General features: G+C 45.0%; 1 protein-coding gene across 5 annotated transcripts in view; it reads left to right on the forward strand.

Moving 5' to 3' along the window:
• Positions 1-22,046, forward strand: part of LOC102173333 (kalirin) — a 513,182-nt gene that overhangs the window by 225,501 nt on the left and 265,635 nt on the right. For all 5 annotated transcript variants that reach the window (XM_018045796.1, XM_018045804.1, XM_018045808.1 and 2 more), the window contains exon 4: positions 19,119-19,311. In XM_018045796.1, the coding sequence (XP_017901285.1) occupies positions 19,119-19,311 (193 nt within the window). The remainder of the gene's footprint in view (positions 1-19,118; positions 19,312-22,046) is intronic.

Consider the following 22,046-nt stretch of genomic DNA (forward strand, 5'->3'; position numbering starts at 1 on the left):
CGAGCCCATCTTTGCATGAAATGTTCCCCTGGTATCTCTAATTTTGTTGAAGAGATCTCTAGTCTTTCCCATTCTGTTGTTTTCCTCTATTTCTTTGCATTGATCACTGAAGAAGACTTTCTTTTCTCTAAGGCTTAGGTGTGGTCATTTGCTCTCTTTCTTAGGATTCAGAGACCTGTGGCTTACTGACAGCAGGCTGATTAGGAAGCTAATATTGCTGTTTCCACTTAGATTAGGTAAACTTCTTTGTTGCAGGTGAAGTAAATCTCAGTGTATTCAGGTTTTTCAGGAATTCATGCTGGGGAATCAGGATGATTTAAATTTCATTCAAATTCATTTGTCTGGAATGTTGTGAGAGAGATCCCTAAATATGGATACTAGAGAGAGAGCTTGGCATTGGGGAAGAAGGATATGTTTTTCACTTTGTGGGTTCCAGATTTGGGGTTGTTTCTCACTCCCCTTTGGGGCTTTCCTGGTGGCTCAGACGGTAAAAAATCTGCATGCATTGCAGGAGACCCAGTTCGATCCCTGAGTTAGTAAGATCCCCTGGAGAAGGGCATGGCAACCCACTCCAATATTCTTGCCTGGAGAATCCTATGGATTCTGGGACCCAGCTTTCTGTAGCCTGGCAGGCTACAGTCCATGGGGTCACAAAGAGTCAGACACGACTGAGCAACTAAGCGTACATATTCCCTCTCTCATTATGTAAATATTTTCAACATGTTTCTATTTCTCTCTTCACCTGTCATTGGTTAGGTTCTATCAGATGCCCCTCCCTGGTTTTTGGGGTTGTGTATGTTTCAGTTCTGTTCAGTCACTCAGTCACATCCAACTCTTTGCCACCCCATGGACTGCAGCACGCCAGGCTTCCCTGTCCCATCGCCAACTCCCAGAGCTTGCTCAAACTCATGTCCATCAAGCCAGTGATGCCATCCAACCATCTTATCCTCTGTTGTCCCCTTCTCCTCCTGCCTTTAATCTTTGCCAGCCTCTAAGTCTTTTCTGATGAGTCAGTTCTTCGCATCAAGTGGCCAGAGTATTGGAGTTTTAGCTTTAGCATCAGTCCTTCCAATGAATATTCAGGACTGATTTCCTTTAGGATGGACTGGTTGGATCTCCTTGCAGTCCAAGGGACTCTCAAGAGTCTTCTCCAACACCACAGTTCAAAAGCATCAATTCTTCGGTGCTCAGCCTTCTTTATGGTGCAACTCTCACATCCATACATGACTCCTGGAAAAACCATAGGTTTGACTAGACAGACCTTTATCTGCAAAGTAAGGTCTCTGCTTTTTAATATGCCATCTAGGTTGGTCATAGCTTTTCTTCCAAGGAGCAAGCATCTTTTAATTTCATGGCTGCAGTCACCATCTGCAGTGGTTTTGGAGCCCAAGAAAATAAAGTCTATCACTGTTTCCATTATTCCCCCATCTATTTGCTATGAAGTGATGGGACCGGATGCCTTGATCTTAGTTTTTTGTATGTTGAGTTTTAAGCCAGCTTTTTCTCTCTCCTCTTTCACTTTCATCAAGAGGCTTTTAGTTCCTCTTCGCTTTCTGCTATAAGGGTGGTGTCATCTGCATATCTGAGATTATTGATATTCTCCCAGCAATTTTGACTCTAGCTTGTGCTTCATCCAGCCCAGCATTTCACATGATGTACTCTGCGTAAAAGTTAAATAAGCAGGATGACAATATACAGCCTTGATGTACTCCTTTCCCAATTTGGAACCAGTCCTTTGTTCCATGTCCAGTTCTAATTGTTGCTTCTTGACCTGCATACGTATTTCTCAGGAGGCAGGTCAGGTGGTCTGGTATTCCCATCTCTTGAAGAATTTTCCACAGTTTGCTGTGATACACACAGTCGAAAGGTTTAGCGTAGTCAATGAAGCAGAAGTAGATGGGTTTTTTGGGAATTCTCTTGCTTTTTCTATGATCCAGTGGATGTTGGCAATTTGGTCTCTGGTTCCTCTGCCTTTTCTGAATCCAGCTTGTACATCTGGAAGTTCTAGGTTCACGTACTATTGAAGCCTAGCTTGGAGAATTTTGAACATGATTTTGCTAGCATGTGAGATGAGTGTATGTTTGGGAGGCATATACTGGATGCTGACGCTTCATGTTATGTCACTTTAGTTTTGTTGAGACTGCCTTTATTATATACATATGAAAGTGAAACTTAGTTTCTCAGTCATGTCCGACTCTTTTCGACCCCTTGGAATGTAGCCTGCTAGTCTCCTCTGTCCATGGGGTTCTCTAGGCAAGAATACTTTAGTAGGTAGTCATTGCTTTCTCCAGGGGATCTTCCCTACCCAAGGATCAAACCTGGATCTCTTGCATTGCAAGCTGATTCTTTACTATTTGAGCCGTTAGGGAAGCCTTATATATGTATAAAATGGCAACCTACTCCAGTAATCTTGCCTGGAGAATTCCACGGACAGAGCAGGCTGGCAAGCCACATTCCATGGGGTTCCCTTTACCCTTTACACACTCTGGCAGTTTAGGTATGCTGCCACCAAGTGGTGGAGTACATTAGCTCAGCTGCCTGGAAGACAGATGGTTTGTATGGTGTAGTCGCTAAGTCATGTGTGACTCCCTGCCACCCCATAGACTGTAGCCGCTCCTCTGTCCATGGGATTTTCTAGGCGAGCATACTGGAGTGGGTTGCCATTTCCTTCTCCAGGGAAGATACAGGTGGATTTTGTCAAGGGCTCCAAATATTATGCCCTCTCCTCCTTAGACCTTAGGTTTTCTAGGCTTTGCTTTTTAAATTTTTATTGAAACATTTAAACTTAAGTAACCACTAAATGATAATTATTTTTCCTGAACTATGGAATTAGTTTAATATTAAATTCCCTGATAGCTCAATTGGTAAAGAATCTGCCTACAATGCAAGAGACCCTGGTTCAATTCCTGAGTTGGGGAGATCTGCTAGAGAAGGGATAGGCTACCCACTCCAGTATTCTTGGGCTTCCCTTGTGGCTCAGCTGGTAAAGAATCTGCCTGTAATGCGGGAGACCTGGGTTCAATCCCTGGGTTGGGAAGATCCCCTGGAGAAGAGAAAGGCTACCCCACTCCAGTATTCTGGCCTGGAGAATTCCATAAAGAGTCGGACCTGATTGAGCAACTTACACTTTCACATTGAAATATTAAATAATGTTTGTAGAAATCTTTAGCTTGAATATTGCTAGTTGAAACTGAGAATTTTATAATAATGCTATTTTGGGTAAAAACGCATAAATAATGTGAAGGTGAAGGTGAAGTCTCTCAGTCGTGTCCGACTCTTTGCGATCCCGTGGACTGTAGCCTACCAGGCAGAATCTCTGTATCAATTCTTCCTTTTATAAAATAAAATCCTTTTTTAAAAAGAAAATCACTCCTATTGGTTTGTCTTCAGTCTTAGGTAGACTTGAAGTTACAGTGCCCCAGGCATACTTATCTCTTGACATTTCTACTGTCTCCCTCACTGTTTGCATTAGCCACAAACACTGAAGATTGACGTCTTAATTTGTCTTTTCAAACCTTCCCTTAAAGGTTCTATTTTTTTTCTCCAAACATGGGAAATGAGAACAAGAAAGACATCACCATGTAGGGCTTTTTGGTGCTAAGAGTCTAATCCTGGTGTATATACTTACTAGTGTGGAAAATTTCTATGCCAGTTTGTCACTGTAGCTTTTATTATAAGAAGGAGGTTTCCCCCTTACCTTTTTACTCCACCTTATCTCTTCTTGGATTGCTTTAGATAAAACAACTTTTAAAGAATGTCTCTCTTGAAAGTCTGGCATCACCTATGCAGAACAAAAATACTTTGAAAAAAATTTGAAGAAGACTTTTGAAACTAGAAAACCCATCAGGTAGTGGTGATGGGTCCCCTGTCTTCCATGAGTTGTGATTATTCAGAAAGCTTTTTCCCTGATAGATGGAAAACAGCTTGAGGGCAGGTCAGTGGGTCTTGTTGGAAGTTTACAGAGCAGCACCTTGCAAGTTGGCTGAATTCTCTTAGACTGGGAGAGCCCCAAGAGAAAAGGGCAGTGTCTCACCCTCTCCATCCCATCAGAGCCAATGCCAGCCTCTCTTTTCCAGACATGAAGTCACTGAAGTCAGACCCAGGGCTCCTTTGGAATGTCTTCTTTCCTCTGTAAGGGGCTGTACCCACAGAGGGGCCCAGGCCGGGTGGGTAGACTGGCTCCGCTGCAGAGCCTTCTATCAGAGGACAGAGTGTGGAGGAGCATGCCAGGGAGCCGGGAGTGGATGCTGTCTCATCAACAAGAAGTATTCCTGTTTCTATATCTAGCAAGTGTGACAGCCAGCCCTTTTTCTTCCGGAACCCAGACAGGAGCACTTTGTCAGAGCCACCGTGACTCAGCTAAAATGAATGTTTTTCCGAGTCACTTACTGACATCATCCAAGTGTGCACCCTGATGGTCCTGCTTCCTCCTTCACCTTCTCTCAGGGCCTCCCTCCTCTGCCTGCCCCCTACCTTATTCTAGGTCAGACAAGGATCAACTTTGGTTTTGAGAACTACTGAAAAACTCTGAAACCAATACATTTTCCTCCCTCTTATCTCAGACTGTTTCATGCAGTCCTGAGCTGGAATTTCATGTTTACAATGCTAGCAATTTGTGTGCCAGGTTTTGCATGGAAACTCCTCTTGGCCTGGTGCTCTAGGCAAGGTTTGAACCTAGTGCTGTGACACTCTCCACCCTGATTCCCTGTCTCAGAAGAGACTGTCGTCTCATTTCTAGACTGGAGGCAGTTTTCCTTTGCAGGAATCTCAGACTTCAGAACTTCCTTACTAAGGAAGAAATTCCCTGTTTTGGACCTGGAGGAAGGCAAGAACCATTCCTCCCCCTGACCTAGCCCCGAAGGGGATAAAGTATTCCATCAGGACGCCTGCAAGTCAGTCCAGATTTAAATCTGTGTATAAATGGAACAATTGTTTAGTTTACATACACAACAATTTAAGAGATGATGGTCAAATAATCCTCTGGTTTTTTCAGGCTGAACTTGCACACTGAGAGGGGACCTAGTTCTTGTGCTTGGAAAAGCTTGCAGTCTGGTGGAGATTCTAGGACCCGCTGGAGAAAACAAACTAAACATTTTCTAGGCAGTTGTTAAATAGGCATAGCAGTTCAGTGGACGTCATCAGAGACAGTTTATTGGATGTATAATCTGAACTGAATTTCAGAAGAAGTAGATAGGTTAGGATCCTGGAATTTGAGGTAGGAAGGGATTGCAGAGGTCAGCCAGGCCAACCCCTTCACTTTCAAAGGGTGGAGTGCTATCCAGAGAGTGTGGCGAGATGCTGAGGGTCACCCAGCTGGCCAGTGGTATTGCTGGGGCCGGTGGTTACAACCTTGAACTGCTGCCTGACAGCCACTGGGGTCAGGGCCTCCCTGGGGTCTTGTGTGGAGGAATTTTCCCCTTACCCACGAGCTCTCAGAGTCTCTAAGCTAGCTGTGGGTCAGGGCAAAGGCATGCAGGAGCCCTTCCTGGTTGGCTTGAGTTCCAGACATGTCCCGCTCCCTTGGCTTTCTCCTTTGGGTCTCCACTACCCGCCTCACCGCTCCCAGGTTTACTCCTGTGCCTGAGCCTTACCGAGGTTTTCCACCGTGGAAATCGCAGAGTCCCTGGCTGGTGTCAGAAGGTGCAGGCACCTGCTCTGTGCCGAGTGAAGCTCCTGCCTTGGCAAAGTCCAGTGGACCTGGCCCTGACAGTGTAAAGACAGCTGAGGGGTCTGTGTTGATAGGTTATTTGGGCATTTGTCTGTATGTACAGTGGGCTTTCAAGAAAGTGATTGTTACTCAGGGAGGAGAGGAGGCGTACGCAGGCAGTTTTAACCAATGATTATTTCCTGGAGGAAGTATGTGGCTTATTAATGAGGATTCCACCTGCCCTGCTAGGAAAGTAGAGCCCAGCCGGAGAGGAGGGGATCCCCTTGAGAGGGTGAGAGAGGTGGGGATGCAGTGAGAGGAGGAAGAGTGGTGATGGCAACAGCGTTTGCAGTGAGCAAGGAGTCCCTGTTCTGTGGGTGGGGCGGAACATGGCACATTGCTGCAGCCCCACCTGGGTCAACTCTCTTCTCTGTCTCCCGGCTTTGGAAAAGCTCCCTGTGACTGATAGTTGGGGTGACTGAGACACTGTGGTTAGACAGATTACAGTCTTTGGAATGTGGATTCAGTCTTTGGCCTACTACTCACAGATGTATGAGCAATTTATAATGATGCATATTTTTTTAAGTTAAAAAAAACGATGCCTGAGTTTTCACCTGGCCTGACTATGGGAAAGCGCAGATGGTGAAGGCCGGAGGAGCATGGCCTTGGGGATGGTCTAGGGAGGGGCGGGAGAGGGCAGTGTGGAGAGGTTGCTGTTTTTGGCTTTCATCCTTTTTTCTTTCCCTTGGTTTCCATTTCACTTCTGTTTCATATTCTGAATGCCCTAGAAGGAGGGGTGAACAACTCTATGAAGCAGAATAGGAAATAGGACAGGAGGCTGAGGCTGGGAAATGGGAATGTCAGTTTCCATCCCAGCCCCCTGGACCCGCCCCTCTGCCGCCTGCTCTCTCTAGCTAGCCAGCGTCAAACTTTTAGGAGCAATGGTTCTGGTGCTTCTCCCAAGTTTCCCAGCTCCTTTTCTCCTAGCTGAGAGGGGCTCCTTCCAAGTGCCCTGCCCCAGATCAGTCTGGCTTAGAAAGCAGGTCTTTTTCTTTGGTGAATGGAAGTTGTGTTTCAGAGAATGTGAGACTGTCAGGTAATAATCTGGTAGGTTAACACATTCTAGGTTTATATGCAGCTAACCAGGCTGGCCCCCACAGGAACCTTCCTTGGGAAGGCTGCGTCCTTTTACTTTGGTCTGTTAGCTGGGTCATTTCTGGAACTCTTCTTGGGAGCTCCTTTCAGTCTATAGTATGCTCCTTTGACTATCTGTAGGCTGGAAAATCTTGTTCTTTTTGAGCTTTTTTTTTTTTTTTTAGAAAGTGTTTTTAAAGACAGCATTGAGAATAAGTCAGTTTGTGGGTGCAGAGGTCTTGCTGTGTGTTTTAGGCCATTGACCTAAACTTTATGGCCATACTTGGGGATGTGGAAGTAATCTTGGGGCCTGAATCTTCACCACGTTCTGTCCACGGATAGAAAAGAGAATCGGCTACATCTCTGCCTCTGGCACAGCTGCAATCAAAATGTTTTATTTCTTTTCTTTTCTTTTTTTTAAACAGTTTCATTTGGGTGGAATTAGGCAGCAAACTTTAAAGCAGTGGAAAACATAACCCTTCTTTACTTGGACTCCATTCCGAGGTCTACCTGGGATGCTGAGTTGGGCAAGAGTGGGCTTGGTTTCTGGTAGTCAAGGGTGGGAAACTGGCAAGCTGGAGCTCTTAGACCCAGAAACAGGCAAGAACATCTCTAGAACATTTGTTGTAGGGGCACTTAACCATGGCTGCATGTTCAGATCTGCAGGGATCTTTTAAACACTGCTGAGCTGAAACCCTAGACCAATTAGTCATTCTCCCCACTTTACAGAGAGAGGATTGAGACTTTGTTTTAGGATAAAGGATCATCTTTGAGCTTTTGCCCTGTAGCCCTGGCATCACAGATCAGAGGTGCAGAGGCAAAAGATGTGTTACTAATTGGATAGAAAAGACACAAATTGTTTGGAATAATCATACCCTGGAAAAGTGGACCTAGAGTGTCTTCCAGGAAATCGAAACAAAATACAGAAACAAAACATAAAGAATCCCCCTGCCAATGTAGGAGACACAGGTTTGATCCCTGATCCGGGAAGATGCCACGTGCTGTGGACCAGCTAAGCCTGTGCACCACAACTACTGAGGCTGTGCTCTAGAGCCTGGGAGCTGCACCTACTGAGCCCACTGCCCCAGCTACTGAAGTCTGCACGTGCTAGAGCCCGTGCTCTGCACCGAAAGAAGCCACCGCAGTGAGAAGCCCACGCACCAGCTAGAGAGTAGCCCGTATTCACAGCGACTAGAGAGAAAAAAATGCTGTGCAGCAACGAAGACCAAGGACAGCTAACAATAAATTAAAAAAATTTTTTTTAAAGAAACAAACATAGGAAAAAACCTCTGGATGGATTAACATGGATCCTGAGAAGGATTTGGTGGTAGATGAATCTCCTTATGAAAGCCAGCTGATGGTGGACAGCCACCTGTGAGTCTGCCAAGAGGTATAGGACAAGCACGGGAGCCCTCCCACCTCTCTGAGCTTCTCCTCTTCTTTTCACATACAGCCAAACAGTAACCTTCATGCTGTGCAGGTTGAGTTTGAGAACTGTCTGTGTGACTGATCTCTTACTCACTACAGGATATTCTCTCTAGTGGCTCATTGCTCTGTAAGGCACTGCCTCCTCCAATGTTCTTTTTACTACTTTTGATTATACCGATTAGAAAGCTTAAAGCAGGTGCTAATGTATCTTTAACACTTCTCTTTAACACCTGCTGATTTCTGGTTGTTTAAGAAAGTGGGTGTGGTGTGGTTTGGGGCAATCAGCAGAAAGCTGCTATTAGAATAGCACCAAAGAGCAGAAAACAGGTTAACACAGATCAGTGTGACAGACAAAAGGATCGAAACAAAATCGGGATCCCATAGCCACGGACTCTCCATGACCTGGGAATGGCTTGAGAACTCAGACACAAATGGGTCAGGGCATGGTTTTCTTCTCAGAACTCCAAGGACCCTTTTTGATGCTCAAATTCTGAATGGAGAAATTCAGCTTGAAATGATGTGAGGGAGACATGGGTAGAGTGTAGTTCTAAGGAAAGTGTGAAGGAGATTTCTTGGGGCTACTCTTCCTTCCACACTTTGCTGGTTTCTGTTGCTCGCCATGAGCTGTCCATGCACCATGGTAAGACTTCATCATCCCTCCAGGTCATCCTGCATTGCGGGTCCTGCTTGCTCCTGTGGGGCCAGAGCTGTGTGTGGTAGGGCCTGCTGCCCTGTGAGACAGGAAGTCCTCCCATCTGACTCGGCCGTCCTGTCCCTCACTCCCTGCTCAGGGACCAGTCCAGCCCTCTGCCCCAGTGTTCAGTTTGTCTCCTTCCCTGGACTACTCAGTGAATAGGTCTGATTTGAAATCTACTTCTGCTCCTTCCCAGGTCCCCACACTAGGATTCAGACACACTCTGTCACCCACAATTAACAGCACCTGAGCAGCTCCCACCAGCACACACTAAGCAGAAGCTCTTGCTGCCTCCTCACCTGTTCCGCTGGAGTGGTACTCGTTGCTGATCTCTGCTCCCCCACCTGCCACCAGGATGGGTCATTGTTACATTTATTCCAGTAGCTGTTGCGAGTGAGAATCTGTCAGGCACTCATATATATGGGGTGAATCTCAGTTGGCACCACAGAAGCTGGGGCACAGGGGATCAGGCTATCTCTCTACCGCCAGAGCTCAGTGGAACCGTAAACAAGAGAGTCCTCACTCCCAGGGAAGGAACTCTGATGCTCAAAACAGGATATCCTGGCCCTGCAAACCAGATTACTTGATGTCTCAGTTCCAAATTTCTTGTGACTTAATAGAAGACATGGAATGGGCAGATTGGCAACTGGATGTCTGGTCCAAATATACAAAGTGAGGTGAAATCGCTCAGTCGTGTCTGACTCTTTGCAACCCCATGGACTGTAGCCTATAGGACTCCTCCATCCATGGAATTTTTCAGGGAAGAGAACTGGAGTGGGTTGCCATTTCCTTCTCCAGGGGATCTTCCTGACCCAGGGATCGAACCCGTGTTTCCTGCATTGCAAGCAGACGCTTTTATCACCTGAGCCACCAGGGAAGCTAAATATACAAAGCATCCACCCAGCTGTGTGGCTCTGAACAAATCACTTCCCTCCTCTGGCATTTGCTGCCCTTAGCTCTGAAATGAAGGATCAGCAGGGTAAGCACTAACGTTTCTTCAGGTTCAAGTGTTCTGTTTCTCTCTGATACTGCAGTCAGCCTAGATTCAAATATGATTTTACCTTTTCCTGGTGACTTTAGCAAGTTACTCAGCCTCTCTGGGCCTTAGTTCCTTTAACTATAGGGTGGGATAATAATAGAAGCTACTTCTGAGTTTCACGTGAGGAGTAAATTAGATAAAGCATATAAAACACTTAGCAGACATAGATTCTCATGAACATACATGTAGATTAATAATAATTAACAATCTATGTGTCTGTCCCACTTTAATTTAAAAAAAAAAACCAGCTGCTCCAAGTTTGGCTCTCAGTTTATATTTCTCTCCATCTTAGAGTTTGGAGCTCCTCAGTATTTACAGCCAGTTCTGGCTGCTGGTCTCCAGCTTCCTTATGAACTTCACTTCCCCTGTTTCCTCCCCATAGTGAAGGATCAGCCAGCACACAAGCTCTTTTCCACCTCAGGACCTTCGCTCAGGCTGTTTCCTCTGCCTACATTTTTCTTTTTACAACACTGCCTTAACTCTCTCCTTCTTATAGTGTTGGTCACTGTTTAAATGTCAGCTCCTCATAGTGGCCTGTTCTGGCCACCTGATAAGTTGTTAAGACTTATCACAATTTGCTTTTGTGCTATTGATCTAGCTACTGTGTCCATCTCTCACCCTAGAATATTACCTTCATGTGTCTGTCTTATCCACATTTATATCCCTAGTGCTTAGCACTGGGCCAGCCACAGAGTAAGTGCTCAATAAATACTTGTTAGATTAAAAAATTAATGAAAAAAATATATGACGCTGTATTATTTATGAAGCCCCTTCATGACTAGTCTCTCATTGTGAAGGCATATAAACCTGGGCTCGCAATAAATAACTCCCTTCAAGAGAGCATAAGGCTATGAAGAGAGAAACTCACTAACATTTTTGACTAACTTCTGTGTAGCACAGCTGTCCGTCCTCCCTGCAAACAATGTTCAGACTGTGGAGTTGCATTCTGTCACCTGTTTATTAATGCCAGGCCTCATCTATTGTAGACAAAGTGCATATCATTAAACTCTCACAAACCACGCCTAAGAGAGTCTAGGTGTTGTCCTTGGATCACCTAGGAGATTCCTGGAGCTCATCCCAGACTGATTTTCATCAGAGTATCTGAAAGGGGTCACTGAAATCATTATTTGTAAAAAATTTAAATTATTTCTATTTTGATTTCACTGAGTCTCCTTGCTGCACAGGGGCTTTCTCTAGTTGCAGCAAGCAGGGGCTACTCTGCAGTTGCGGTGCATGGGCTTCTCGTTGAAGTGGCTTCTCGTTTCAGAGCACAGACTCTAGGCAGTCTGGCTTCAGTAATTGTGGCACCTGCACTCAGTAGTTGTGGTTCACAGGCTTAGCTCGCTGTGGCATGTGGAATCTCCCTGGACCAAGGATTGAATTGATGTCCCCTGCATTGCAAGGAAGACTGCTAACCACTGGACCACAAAGGAGGCTCCCGAAATCATCATTTTAAATAAGGGTCCTAGGTGATGATGAAAGTCAGTAAAGGTTGAAAAGCATTGGCATAAAGTGGTGCAAATGTCGTTTTGAGGTAGCATGGGCTTGCTGAGTGAAAACAGCCCCAGTGACACGTAAGAACAAAAGAGTAAATGGTGTAGAACTGAGTGCAAGAACTATCTGATCAATCATCCCGTCACTCAGTATACATTACGTCCTGGGCCTGAGAGCCCCTGAGAGTCCATGAAACAGTTCACAGCTCAGTTGGAAGGAACTGAAATTTATTGCAAAGGATGAGAAGCTGGCCAACAGGGCCCAGGTCTCAAGTGCCATATGGGAAATTAGCAGGGCAGGAGGAGTAGGGCAGTGACTGCACTCTACCTCTAAAGCAGGGGGCATGGGAGATAGGGAGGGTCACTCACTCTCCTTCCCCCTACTTAGTGGATCTGAAGGCCCACTGCTCCAAACTTCACCTTCTGTGCTCCCATCCTCACCATACACAATGCAAATTCTTCCCCTGAAAATTAAATTTGGGCTAAGAAGTATCACTGAAAAGGTAAATATCCTAAAGGGAAAAGGATGACCACCTGCTAGTTATGTTCCAGTGTAAATTGTCTTGCTGCAGCTCTCCCCATGTGAGCACACTGAGAGGAAGGGAGGATTGGGGGCATGCAGGCTTGAGGAAGAGGCGGCCTGGTATTCTCTGTGGGGTTGGGCATAGCCAAAGAGCAGTGTGAACTCAGTTGGTTTCTGGAGTACGTGCACCAAATCCCGTCTCTGATGACCTTGACCTTTTCTCCCATCATCGCAGAGACCAGTTAGGAAGGCTGCTTTCCTGCCCCACCCAGTTCCTGCCCCAGTGCCTAGTGACATTGCCCTGACCAACTGAACTAAGGCCTTGTAGCTGCTAAATGTAATAGTTCTCATCTCAGCTAAGACCTACCTCTCTGGAGCACTTGATGCTGTAGTTCCCCCTTGAAGTCCTCTCTTCCCTGATTTTTTTTGACTTCACTGCTCTCCCAGTTTTATCTTACCTCTTTGCATTTGTTCTTCAGCTACTTTCTTCTCCTATCTCTTAAAACTGATATTCACATCAGTTCTATCCTAGACTCAGAAGCTTTTTCATCTTAAAAGTGAAAGTTGCTCAGTCGTGTCCAATTCTTTGCGACCCCATGGACTATACTATACAGTCCATGGAATCCTCCAGAATATTGGAGTGGATAGCCTTTCCCTTCTCTAAGGAATCTTCCCAACCCGGGGATCAAACCCAGGTCTTCCGCATTGTAGGCAGATTCTTTACCAGCTGAGCCACAAGGGAAGCCCAAGAATACTGGAGTGGGTAGCCTAAGAATCGGAGAAGGCAATGGCACTCCATTCCAGTACTCTTGCCTGGAAAATCCCATGGAAGGAGGAGCCTGGTAGGCTGCAGTCCATGGGGTCACTAAGAGTCGGACACGACTGAGCGACTTCACTTTCACTTTTCACTTTCATACATTGGAGAAGGAAATGGAAACCCACTCCAGTTTTCTTGCCTGGAGAATCCCAGGGGCGGGGAAGCTTGGTGGGCTGCCATCTGTGGGGTCACACAGAGTCGGACACGACTGAATTGACTTAGCAGCAGCAGCCTAAGATTACTGGAGAGGGTAGCCTATCCCTTCTCCAGCGGATCTTCCCAACCCAGAAATCTAACTAGGGTCTCCTGCATTGCAGGCAGATTCTTTACCAACTGAGCTATCAGGGAGCTCTTTTTTCATCTTACTTGTCTTCACTGGGTGATGTCACCCGCTTCTGTGCATATCTGCTGCCAATGTTAATGGATTTATTCATTTAGCAAATGTTATTGAACACCTACTATGTGCCAGGCATAGTATGACTCCCAAGTCAAAATTTGCAACTCATATTTCTCTTTTAATCTCAAGGCTATACCTCAGATTGCCTTCAGAATGTTGTATATTTATGAAATTGATGTATGACTGTTATAATATTGTGTGACTGTTTCTTGAGACAGGGACTCAGATGGAAATTGTCTATTAAAGGGCATTCTCTTCAGGAAAAAAAGTGTAAAGGAGTTGGAGGTACAGAGAAGGAAGGAGCAGTGGAGAAGTCCAGTGGAGACCCCCAGGGAAGAGAGAATGCACTGGAGGATAAGTCACACTTCAGAGATACCCTGCCTTGAGTAAAAGGCACCTCTGTATAAGAGAGGCACTGGCCCCATTGGGATAGGGGTATAACTGCCACCTGGCTTTTGGAAAAGTGCACCCATCAGTCAAAGGCAAGTCTCCTGAGATGGTCTCAGGCATAAGCTGATCGCCGCAACACTTATGGAGCTGGGGACTGGGCACAAAGATCAATAAAATTGCCTTGGGTGGGACACCAACAGTGTCTCCCCCAGCAGCTTAGACTTGCATAGTAGGGATATGTGCCCAGCACCATCATAAGTGCTTTATGTATCTTAACAAACCTAATCTCTAAAATAACTCTGTAATGTAGTTACTATTATTCACAATTTATAGTGAAAGAACTGAGATGTAGAGGTTTAAAGGTACTTGCCTATGTTTCCTCAACAGGTAGATAATGGAGCTGGGATTTTGACCAAAGTGTGTTGGCTCTAGATTCTATCATACCCTTACTGCTACCCTCCTTCCTCAATATATTGAGTCTTAGCCTGCCCCAGGTGCTGTAGGCACAGGGAATCTAGCAGTGAAATCAACACAAACAGCCCTTCCCTCATTGAGGTTACTTTCCATTGAGGGGAAAATGGACAGTAAAAATGAATGAGTAAAATACACACTCCAGATGGTAACCAGATTCCTCTCTCCATGGAATTCTCCAGACAAGAATACTAGAGTGAGTTGCTATTTCCTTCTCCAGGAGATCTTTCCGACCCAGGGATTGAACCCGCATCTCCCTCACTGCAGGCAAATTCGTTACTGTCTTTGCCACCAAATCATTGGTTAATGAGTGCTAAGGAGACCATAAATCAGGGAAGGGAAGTAGGGAGTGGTAGGGGACAGCTGCAGCTTTAAATCAGGTAGCCCAAGGAAGGCTTCACGTAGGACACATTTTAGTCCTAGGGAGGTGGTCTCTTTGCTTCTGCTGCTTTTGTTCTCCTGCTCTGTCTGGCTGATCCCGATTTACTGTCCCTCAGCACACCTGCAGGGGTAGTCTTCCCGAATCACCTGATCGTGTTCTGTTCCTCACTGCCCTTAGGGATAAATGCAGCACTCCTGCCGTGGTACAAGTTGCTTCTGAATTTGAGACCTGCTTCTAACATTGCAATGCCAATGGGGCAGGAGTACAAATGGAAACCTACATACCCTGTGTCTAAATATTGAAAATTAATATAGCAAGTTAATGAACTGTTGGAAAAAAATGTGTTCTACCCTTCTACCTTGACAAAAATATTTTCATAGCAACCTAGGAGGCCAACTTCAGATTCATATTTGTTGGACTCCTCTGTGTTCCTTGCTAGAACTTGGCAGTTGCAGGGAGCTCTGCCTTAGTTCATGCTCTGCCTCCCTTCTCTGCCTACCTCCTAGGTCTGTCTTCCATTGTGGAAGGGCCCCCTACATGCATGTGGACAACCTGGCTGACACATCCATGTTCTAGCCACATCTTTGAAAATAGCAGCTCTTTGCCACCCCTCAGGCCAAGGTACTCACACTGGTAGTGTTCTTTACACCCTGGGGATGGAACCTAGGAGAGAGGCACGTATGAGCTCAGGAAGTAGGTTAAGGGCCCTTTGAGCTGAAAATTTTAGGATGTCAGGGACAAGGAATTTGGTCTAGAAAAGGGTAGGGGCAGCCTGGACTCTTATGTGGCAGGTCTCCTTGTTCTCTGGGGGGAGGGTGGAAAAGGAGGGTCAGAGCCTAGAATAGGGCTCTCTGAGGCACTCAGACCACACTGTCTCACCACGCTGTCTCTTACCTCTGTACCTAAACCAAAGTGAATTACTTGAACTTCCTGAATTAGCCACGATCTTTTGCTTCTGTGCTTTTGTGATTTTTGAAGACCGCAGAATGAAGTCATATACTTGGATTCCTTGCCCTAATCTCCCCCGTCTTCTAATCTGGTCCCCTCATCACTGACCCTTCATTCCACACCCAGTCACAAAACACCACACGTAGTGGCCCTGGTAGGTGTGATCTGGTAGAGTAACCTGGGTGTGGGCTTTGGAGTCAGTGGTCCTGGTTTTGACTCTGTGCTGGGCACTTACCAGTCACGTAACCTTAGGCGCATTCTCTGCCTCCATGTCATCATCTCTTATGTGATAACCATGCCAAGTTTATAGGTCATTGTGAGGATAAAATGAAATACCATGGGTTAAGTGTCTAACCGCAGTCCGTGGCACAATAAGCATGTGAAGGAAAGTTCCTTACCCTCCCCTGGCTATGCTTTTTGCTTCAAATCACACAGAGAAAGCACTTCGGTAGATCAGCTATTTTCACAGAGAGATGCCAATTAGGTTGAAAGTGAAAGTGTTAGTCACTCAGTCATGTCCGACTCTTTGTGACCCCATGAACTGTAGCCCCCCAGGCTCCTCTGTTCATGGGATTCTCCAGGCAAGAATACTGGACTGGGTTGCCAGGTGATCTTCCCATCCCAGGGATTGAACCCAGGTCTCCCACATTGCAGGCAGATTCTTTTCAGTCTGAGCTACCAGGAAAGCCCAATTAGGTTATCTCTCAGCATTCAACCTCTGGGCCTCTTTCTCCATCTCCTGAGCTAGTGAGAACTTCCTAGAGAGTATTAGTACCTGATTTCTCTTTTTGTTGTCAGAAATTATTCGTTAACAGTGTGTGAGCTGTTACTGATGACCACATTTAGATCTGGGATTGTCAAACTCCAGCTCTTGGTGGCAACACTGACTCTTTGTTGTTAGGGATGGGATTTTCTCATGTCCACATAATTATGGTAACAGCGACAGGGCCTGAGGAGCTGGTGAACAAGGAAGTCAGTCATCTCTTAGGGAAGGGAAGACCCCCAATTACTGTGCAATGCCTGGCCTAAGTGGGCATGCAGCAAATGTGAGTCAGACTAGGGCTTCCCTGGTAGCCCAGCCGGTAAAGAATCTGCCTGCAATGCGGGAGACCCCCGGTTCAATTTCTGGGTTGGGAAGATCTCCTGGAGAAGGGGACGGCTACCCACTCCAGTATTCTTGTCTGGAGAATTCCATGGACTGTATAATCCATGGGGTTGCAAAGAGTTGGACACGACCAAGTGACTTCTGCTTGCAAATGAAGCTAAGCTCAATAAGAAATGCCATTAAACTGAAATAGAAAAATAGTTAGAAATGCAAATATAAATGTAATACAATATTTTTCTTAGAAAATTGGCAAAGATTTTAAAAATTCAATAATCAGTGCTGATGAGGATACAGTAGTGGGGGCAGGGGGTACACTTATGCTTTGCTGGTATACATGTAAATTGATGTGCCCTTCTGTAAAGCTGTAATGAGAATGATTAAATAAACTGTGGTATAGTTATAAGATGGATTATGTGTCATTAAGTAAGTAACTGTTAGTCACTCAGTCGTGCCTGACTCTTTGCAACCCCATGGACTACAGCCCACCAGTCTCCTGTGTCCATGAGATTTTCCAGGCAAGGATACTGGAGTGGGTTGTCATTTCCTTCTCCAGGGGATCTTCCCAACCCAGGGATCAAACCCAGGTCTCTTATACTACAGGAAAATTCTTTACCGACTGAGCTACAAGTAAAGTGAAGTGAAGTCACTCAGTTGTGTCCGACTCTTTGCGACCTCATGGACTGTAGCCCACCAGGCTCCTCTGTCCATGGAATTCTCCAGGCAAGAATACTGGAGTGGATTGCCATTTCCTTCTCCAGGGGATCTTTCTGACCCAGGGATCGAACCCTGGTCTCCCGCATTGCAGGCAGACGCTTTAACCTCTGAGCCACCAGGGAAGCCATTAAATGTAATCATTTCGAAAAAATCTGAGACATGAGAAAAATTCTATGTTACAGTGAAGGGTAGAACACTATAGGGTATGAAAATTACACGCACAAAAAAGGCAGGAAGGAAATAGGCCTGAGTATTATACATCCCTATCATTAGTATCTCATGCAGATCTCTGAATATTTTAACTTTTCCATGATTAGCAGGTGTTTTCTTCCAATGGGAAAGAAATTCTGCAATTTAAGTGAAAGGTACATTGCTTTCATATAATAATATAGAATTACACTGGCCGCTTACTGACTCAGTAAATGTCAGAGTAGGAGAAGAGGTAACTGCTTTCCTTTGGGATATAGGATTTGCAGAGAAACGGAGGGCTCAACCTTCTTCCTTGCTGAGTCTAATCCTTTGTGTCAACAAGAAGAAATGGAAAGAGTGTCTGTCCTGCCTGGGGAGTTTCCTGTATAACTGGGAGGCCCAATAAGCTGCCTTATGCTTGAGACATTCACACAATTGCAAGAGCTGTGGTCTCTTCAAAAGTCTGACAAGTTTATCACTGGTTGAGATTTGAGAGTGAAGCCTGAAACAGAATTTTGTTTCTATTTGTAGACGAAATCCTCCAGTTGTGGCCTTACCTCCAGTAGCAATAAGTGATTGGTAGCTGGTGGTGCACGACTGTGGAGCATGCAACATGTACAGGGCTTTAAGCGAGTACAGTCTGGGTAATAGGAAATTAAGACAAGTACCCTAAGGAAATGCTACACCGGTATTTATACAAACATGTGAATTAACCAAAGTCTATTTTGAGTTAGAAAATAAATACATAGATTGAATAAACCAAGAAAAGCCCCCTAACTACCAAAACATTTCTTCCAAACTGAGATGTTATAACTGTTTTGACTTTCTTTTTTCTTTAAATTATTAGGTGTTATAAAGTGTTTAAGTAAGTTTGTAGCATCATCTTGATTCATTTAGTCTGATTAGTTTTCAGTTTTCAAAGTTGGTCACTGTCATTTCATCTTGCATTGATTTCAAGAGTAGTTCCCCTTTCTTAACTTCCTGAAATGTGCCTTTTTATACCCGACTCGTATAATGGAAGTGTGTGAGACAATGGGACCACATCCACTGTTCTAGTCAGTCCCTCCCTTGGCCATTTAAGAGTAATTGGCATGACCCAACAGTTTGTCAAAATTGACATACAATTTGAACTACAAGTAATACATCTTAAATACAGTGGTGTTATCAATACCTTGTGTACCATCTCTAATCAATTGATAGAATCAGCCTAGATCTCTTTTTTTGAAAAAGATTCTTTGGCCCAGGTTCAGTTCAGTGGTAAAGTATTCCAGTGGCTACCAGTGATGTGGGCCTGGGGAAGGATAGCACTCATGCCAAGGACTTTCCATTTCAGATCTAAGGGCAGCAGCATCCCTGTCTCTAGAGAGCTTGTACAGCATTCAAATGGAGAAAAGATGATTCCTCCCAGAAGCAAGAGAGGGAGACAAGAATTAAAAGAAACTCCAACACAATAGTGAATGCTGAAACCATAAATGTCCCAACAAGTGCAATTGACTACAGGGAAGGCTGAGTTATTTGCTAAGTGCCGGGAGAAGCCAGATGCCCTTGGTCAAATGAGGTTAATCACAAAAGGTTTTCTGAGGCAGTACATTTTGAGTTACATTGGAAGACAGCCAGGAGACCTGGTGTGAAGTTGGAAGGTTGGTCCAGATTAAGAGGAATGCAGGTTTCCAGATGCTTTTTGACTGTGTACTCCAAAGTCGCAGTGGCCCAGAGTGACCATGCCTGCCCTCTGACCTCCCCACAGCGAGGACGTGTGCAAACGTGGCTTCACCGTCATCATCGACATGCGGGGGTCCAAGTGGGACCTCATCAAGCCCCTCCTCAAGACGCTGCAAGAAGCCTTTCCCGCTGAGATCCATGTGGCCCTCATCATCAAACCCGACAACTTCTGGCAGAAACAGAAGACCAACTTTGGCAGCTCCAAATTCATCTTTGAGGTGAGGCTGACCTCTCTCTTACTCCTGTTTCCTCCCCTTTCTGCCACCCCCCCATTTCTCACCTGCCCTTCTCCACCACCTTAAAATCCCCAACATGTCAGGGACTGGCTGATAATTCAGGATTCCTGGGCCATTATGGCCTTTCCAGTGAGATTCTTAGAAGGGAGAAGAGGCTCATGAGATTGTCCCAAGGGCACAGAGTCTTTAAGCAGTCCTGTGTCTACTGGTGTGTGGAAGTCAGAGGAATTGTTTCTGGGGGCAACCTTGTAATTTAGGTCAAATGCCTTAAAAAGAGTTTATATCTACTGATCTTTTAATCCTCCTTCTAGGAAAATGTTTTTAATATAAAAATTAAAAAAAAAACAGATGAATAACTAATGATGATTATAAACAAACAAAAAAATGTCTACAGGGATATTTATCACATTGTTTTTTGCAGTAATATACATGCATATGTATCACACATATTTACACACATTCATATATATACAAACATATATGTATAGTTTGTATCCTAAATATCCATTAATTTTGGCTACATTAATACACAAGTACTGTGAGGCCATTAAAATTATATTTAGAACAATAGTGTCATTGGAAAACATGCATGATATTTTGTTTTCTAAAAACAAGTTATAAGACAGTATTAGCAGTGTAATTTAAAACTGGTTTTTAAGTGTATAGTATATGCAGAGGAAGGCTGAGAAATGCATGAAAATGATAACAGTGCTTTATTTGAGGTGGCTGGATGAGTGATTTGATTTTCATGGTTTTCTACTTTCTTTTGAGAATTTTGTATTACTTTTATACTCAGAAAACATGTTGTTTTTTAACTAGATTTTTCTAGAGGCCATATGAGTCCCCTGAGAGCCTTTAATGACAACATATTAAATCAATGATTTAGGAATCTTTGTTCCAGCCAAATCCGAGCTGTTCCCCCTTTCTGGGAACTTTGCCCTCATCTGCAAGAGGATGAACCCTGAGTACAGTATGTGTTCGTGTTGGAAAGCAGAGCTGCCCTTAATCTATCAGTAACTTGCCATTCCAGAGGCTTGGCCCTAGGGGCCGGGAGCACCTGTGTGTGTGTCGGAGCAGGGAGTGGCCCCAGTAGGCTGCAATTTGAGCACAGCAATGATACCAGCTGAGAGGCAGTTCTCTGTGTAAATAACATGAGAAATCCGACTTGGTGTAAAAACAGTTAACTCTCATCTTCCCCAGCACTAGGAGTCCTGTAGGGAAATAAATGCTTTGTGTATTTTGGGTTTGTTTATATACAGAAGCAGTGAAAGCAGGCTTATAAATTTATTAGTTGAAACAATCTTTCCAACAAGTCTTAAAACTTGTGCTTCAGCATAGCTGCTCAGCATTTTCTATCTCCCGCTTCACCCCAAGTTGAGCAAGCTGGTCTTTACCTCCTTAACCATGAAGAACAGGAGAGCTGGGAGCTTCCCACTTGGAAGAATGTTTATAAAGTAGTGTTTCACAAAGAGCAGATGAGGTACACTTAGTATAGAGCGAGGAAATAAGTGCTAAGAGATAAGAGTCCTGGCATGTGCAATGGCAGATACTTAAAGAAAAATTGGTGAATGAAATCATGGGAGACTTCCTGGAAGTGGTAAACTTGGGGCCAAATTCAAAGGGGGAAAGTGCTCCAAAAGAAGGCTTCTTGGATTTAATGCACAGAGTCCCCTAGGGACCTTAGATGCAGATTCTGACACAGCAGGTTTAGATGGAGCCTGAAATCCTGGATTTCTAACAAGCTCCCACGTGGTGCTAGTGCTGCTGGTTCCAGGGCTGCGTTTTGAGTAGCAGGGATTTGGATCTGCAGAGGTTGTGTCACTGGTTGCACATTCAGTTCAGTTCAGTCGCTCAGTCGTGTCTGACTCTTTGCGACCCCATGAATCGCAGCATGCCAGGCCTCCCTGTCCATCACCAACTTGCAGAGTTCACGCGAACTCATGTCCATCGAGTCAGTGATGCCATCCAGCCATCTCATCCTCTGTCGTCCCCTTCTCCTCCTGCCCCCAATCCCTCCCAGCATAAGAGTCTTTTCCAATGAGTCAACTCTTCACATGAGGTGGCCAAAGTACTGGAGTTTCAGCTTTAGCATCTTTCCTTCCAAAGAAATCCCAGGGCTGATCTCTTTCAGAATGGACTGGTTGGATCTCCTTGCAGTCCAAGGGACTCTCAAGAGTCTTCTCCAACACCACAGTTCAAAAGCATCAATTCTTCGGCACTCAGCCTTCTTCACAGTCCAACTCTCACATCCATACATGGCCACAGGAAAAACCATAGCCTTGACTAGACAGACCTTAGTGGGCAAAGTAATGTCTCTGCTTTTCAATATGCTATCTAGGTTGGTCGTAACTTTTCCAAGATTGCACATTAGGAGCTTTTAAAACTACCCATGCCCAAGTTCCAGTCCAGGCCAACTAGATGAGGGTTTCTCGGGACAAGGATTTGAGCATCAGTGTTTTTGTAAACTTGCCAAGGTGCTCTGATGAGCAGTCCAGTTTCAGAGCCCCTTTCTGTGTCTTTGGAAGGAGATAGAGGGAAAAGGAAGAAGAGGAGGAGATGCTCAAAGATCAGCCAGACAGAAGGGCATGAACTGCATTTAAGGGCTTCAGAAAGGATGCAACCTTGAGGTCATCCTGATGAGCACTAACAGCGTTGGAGCATGCGCTGGCTCCACGCCCTAGGCACTTTACACACAGCCCATTATTATCTCCATTATA

This window comes from Capra hircus, chromosome 1, assembly GCF_001704415.2.
Source record: "Capra hircus breed San Clemente chromosome 1, ASM170441v1, whole genome shotgun sequence".
NCBI lineage: Eukaryota > Metazoa > Chordata > Mammalia > Artiodactyla > Bovidae > Capra > Capra hircus.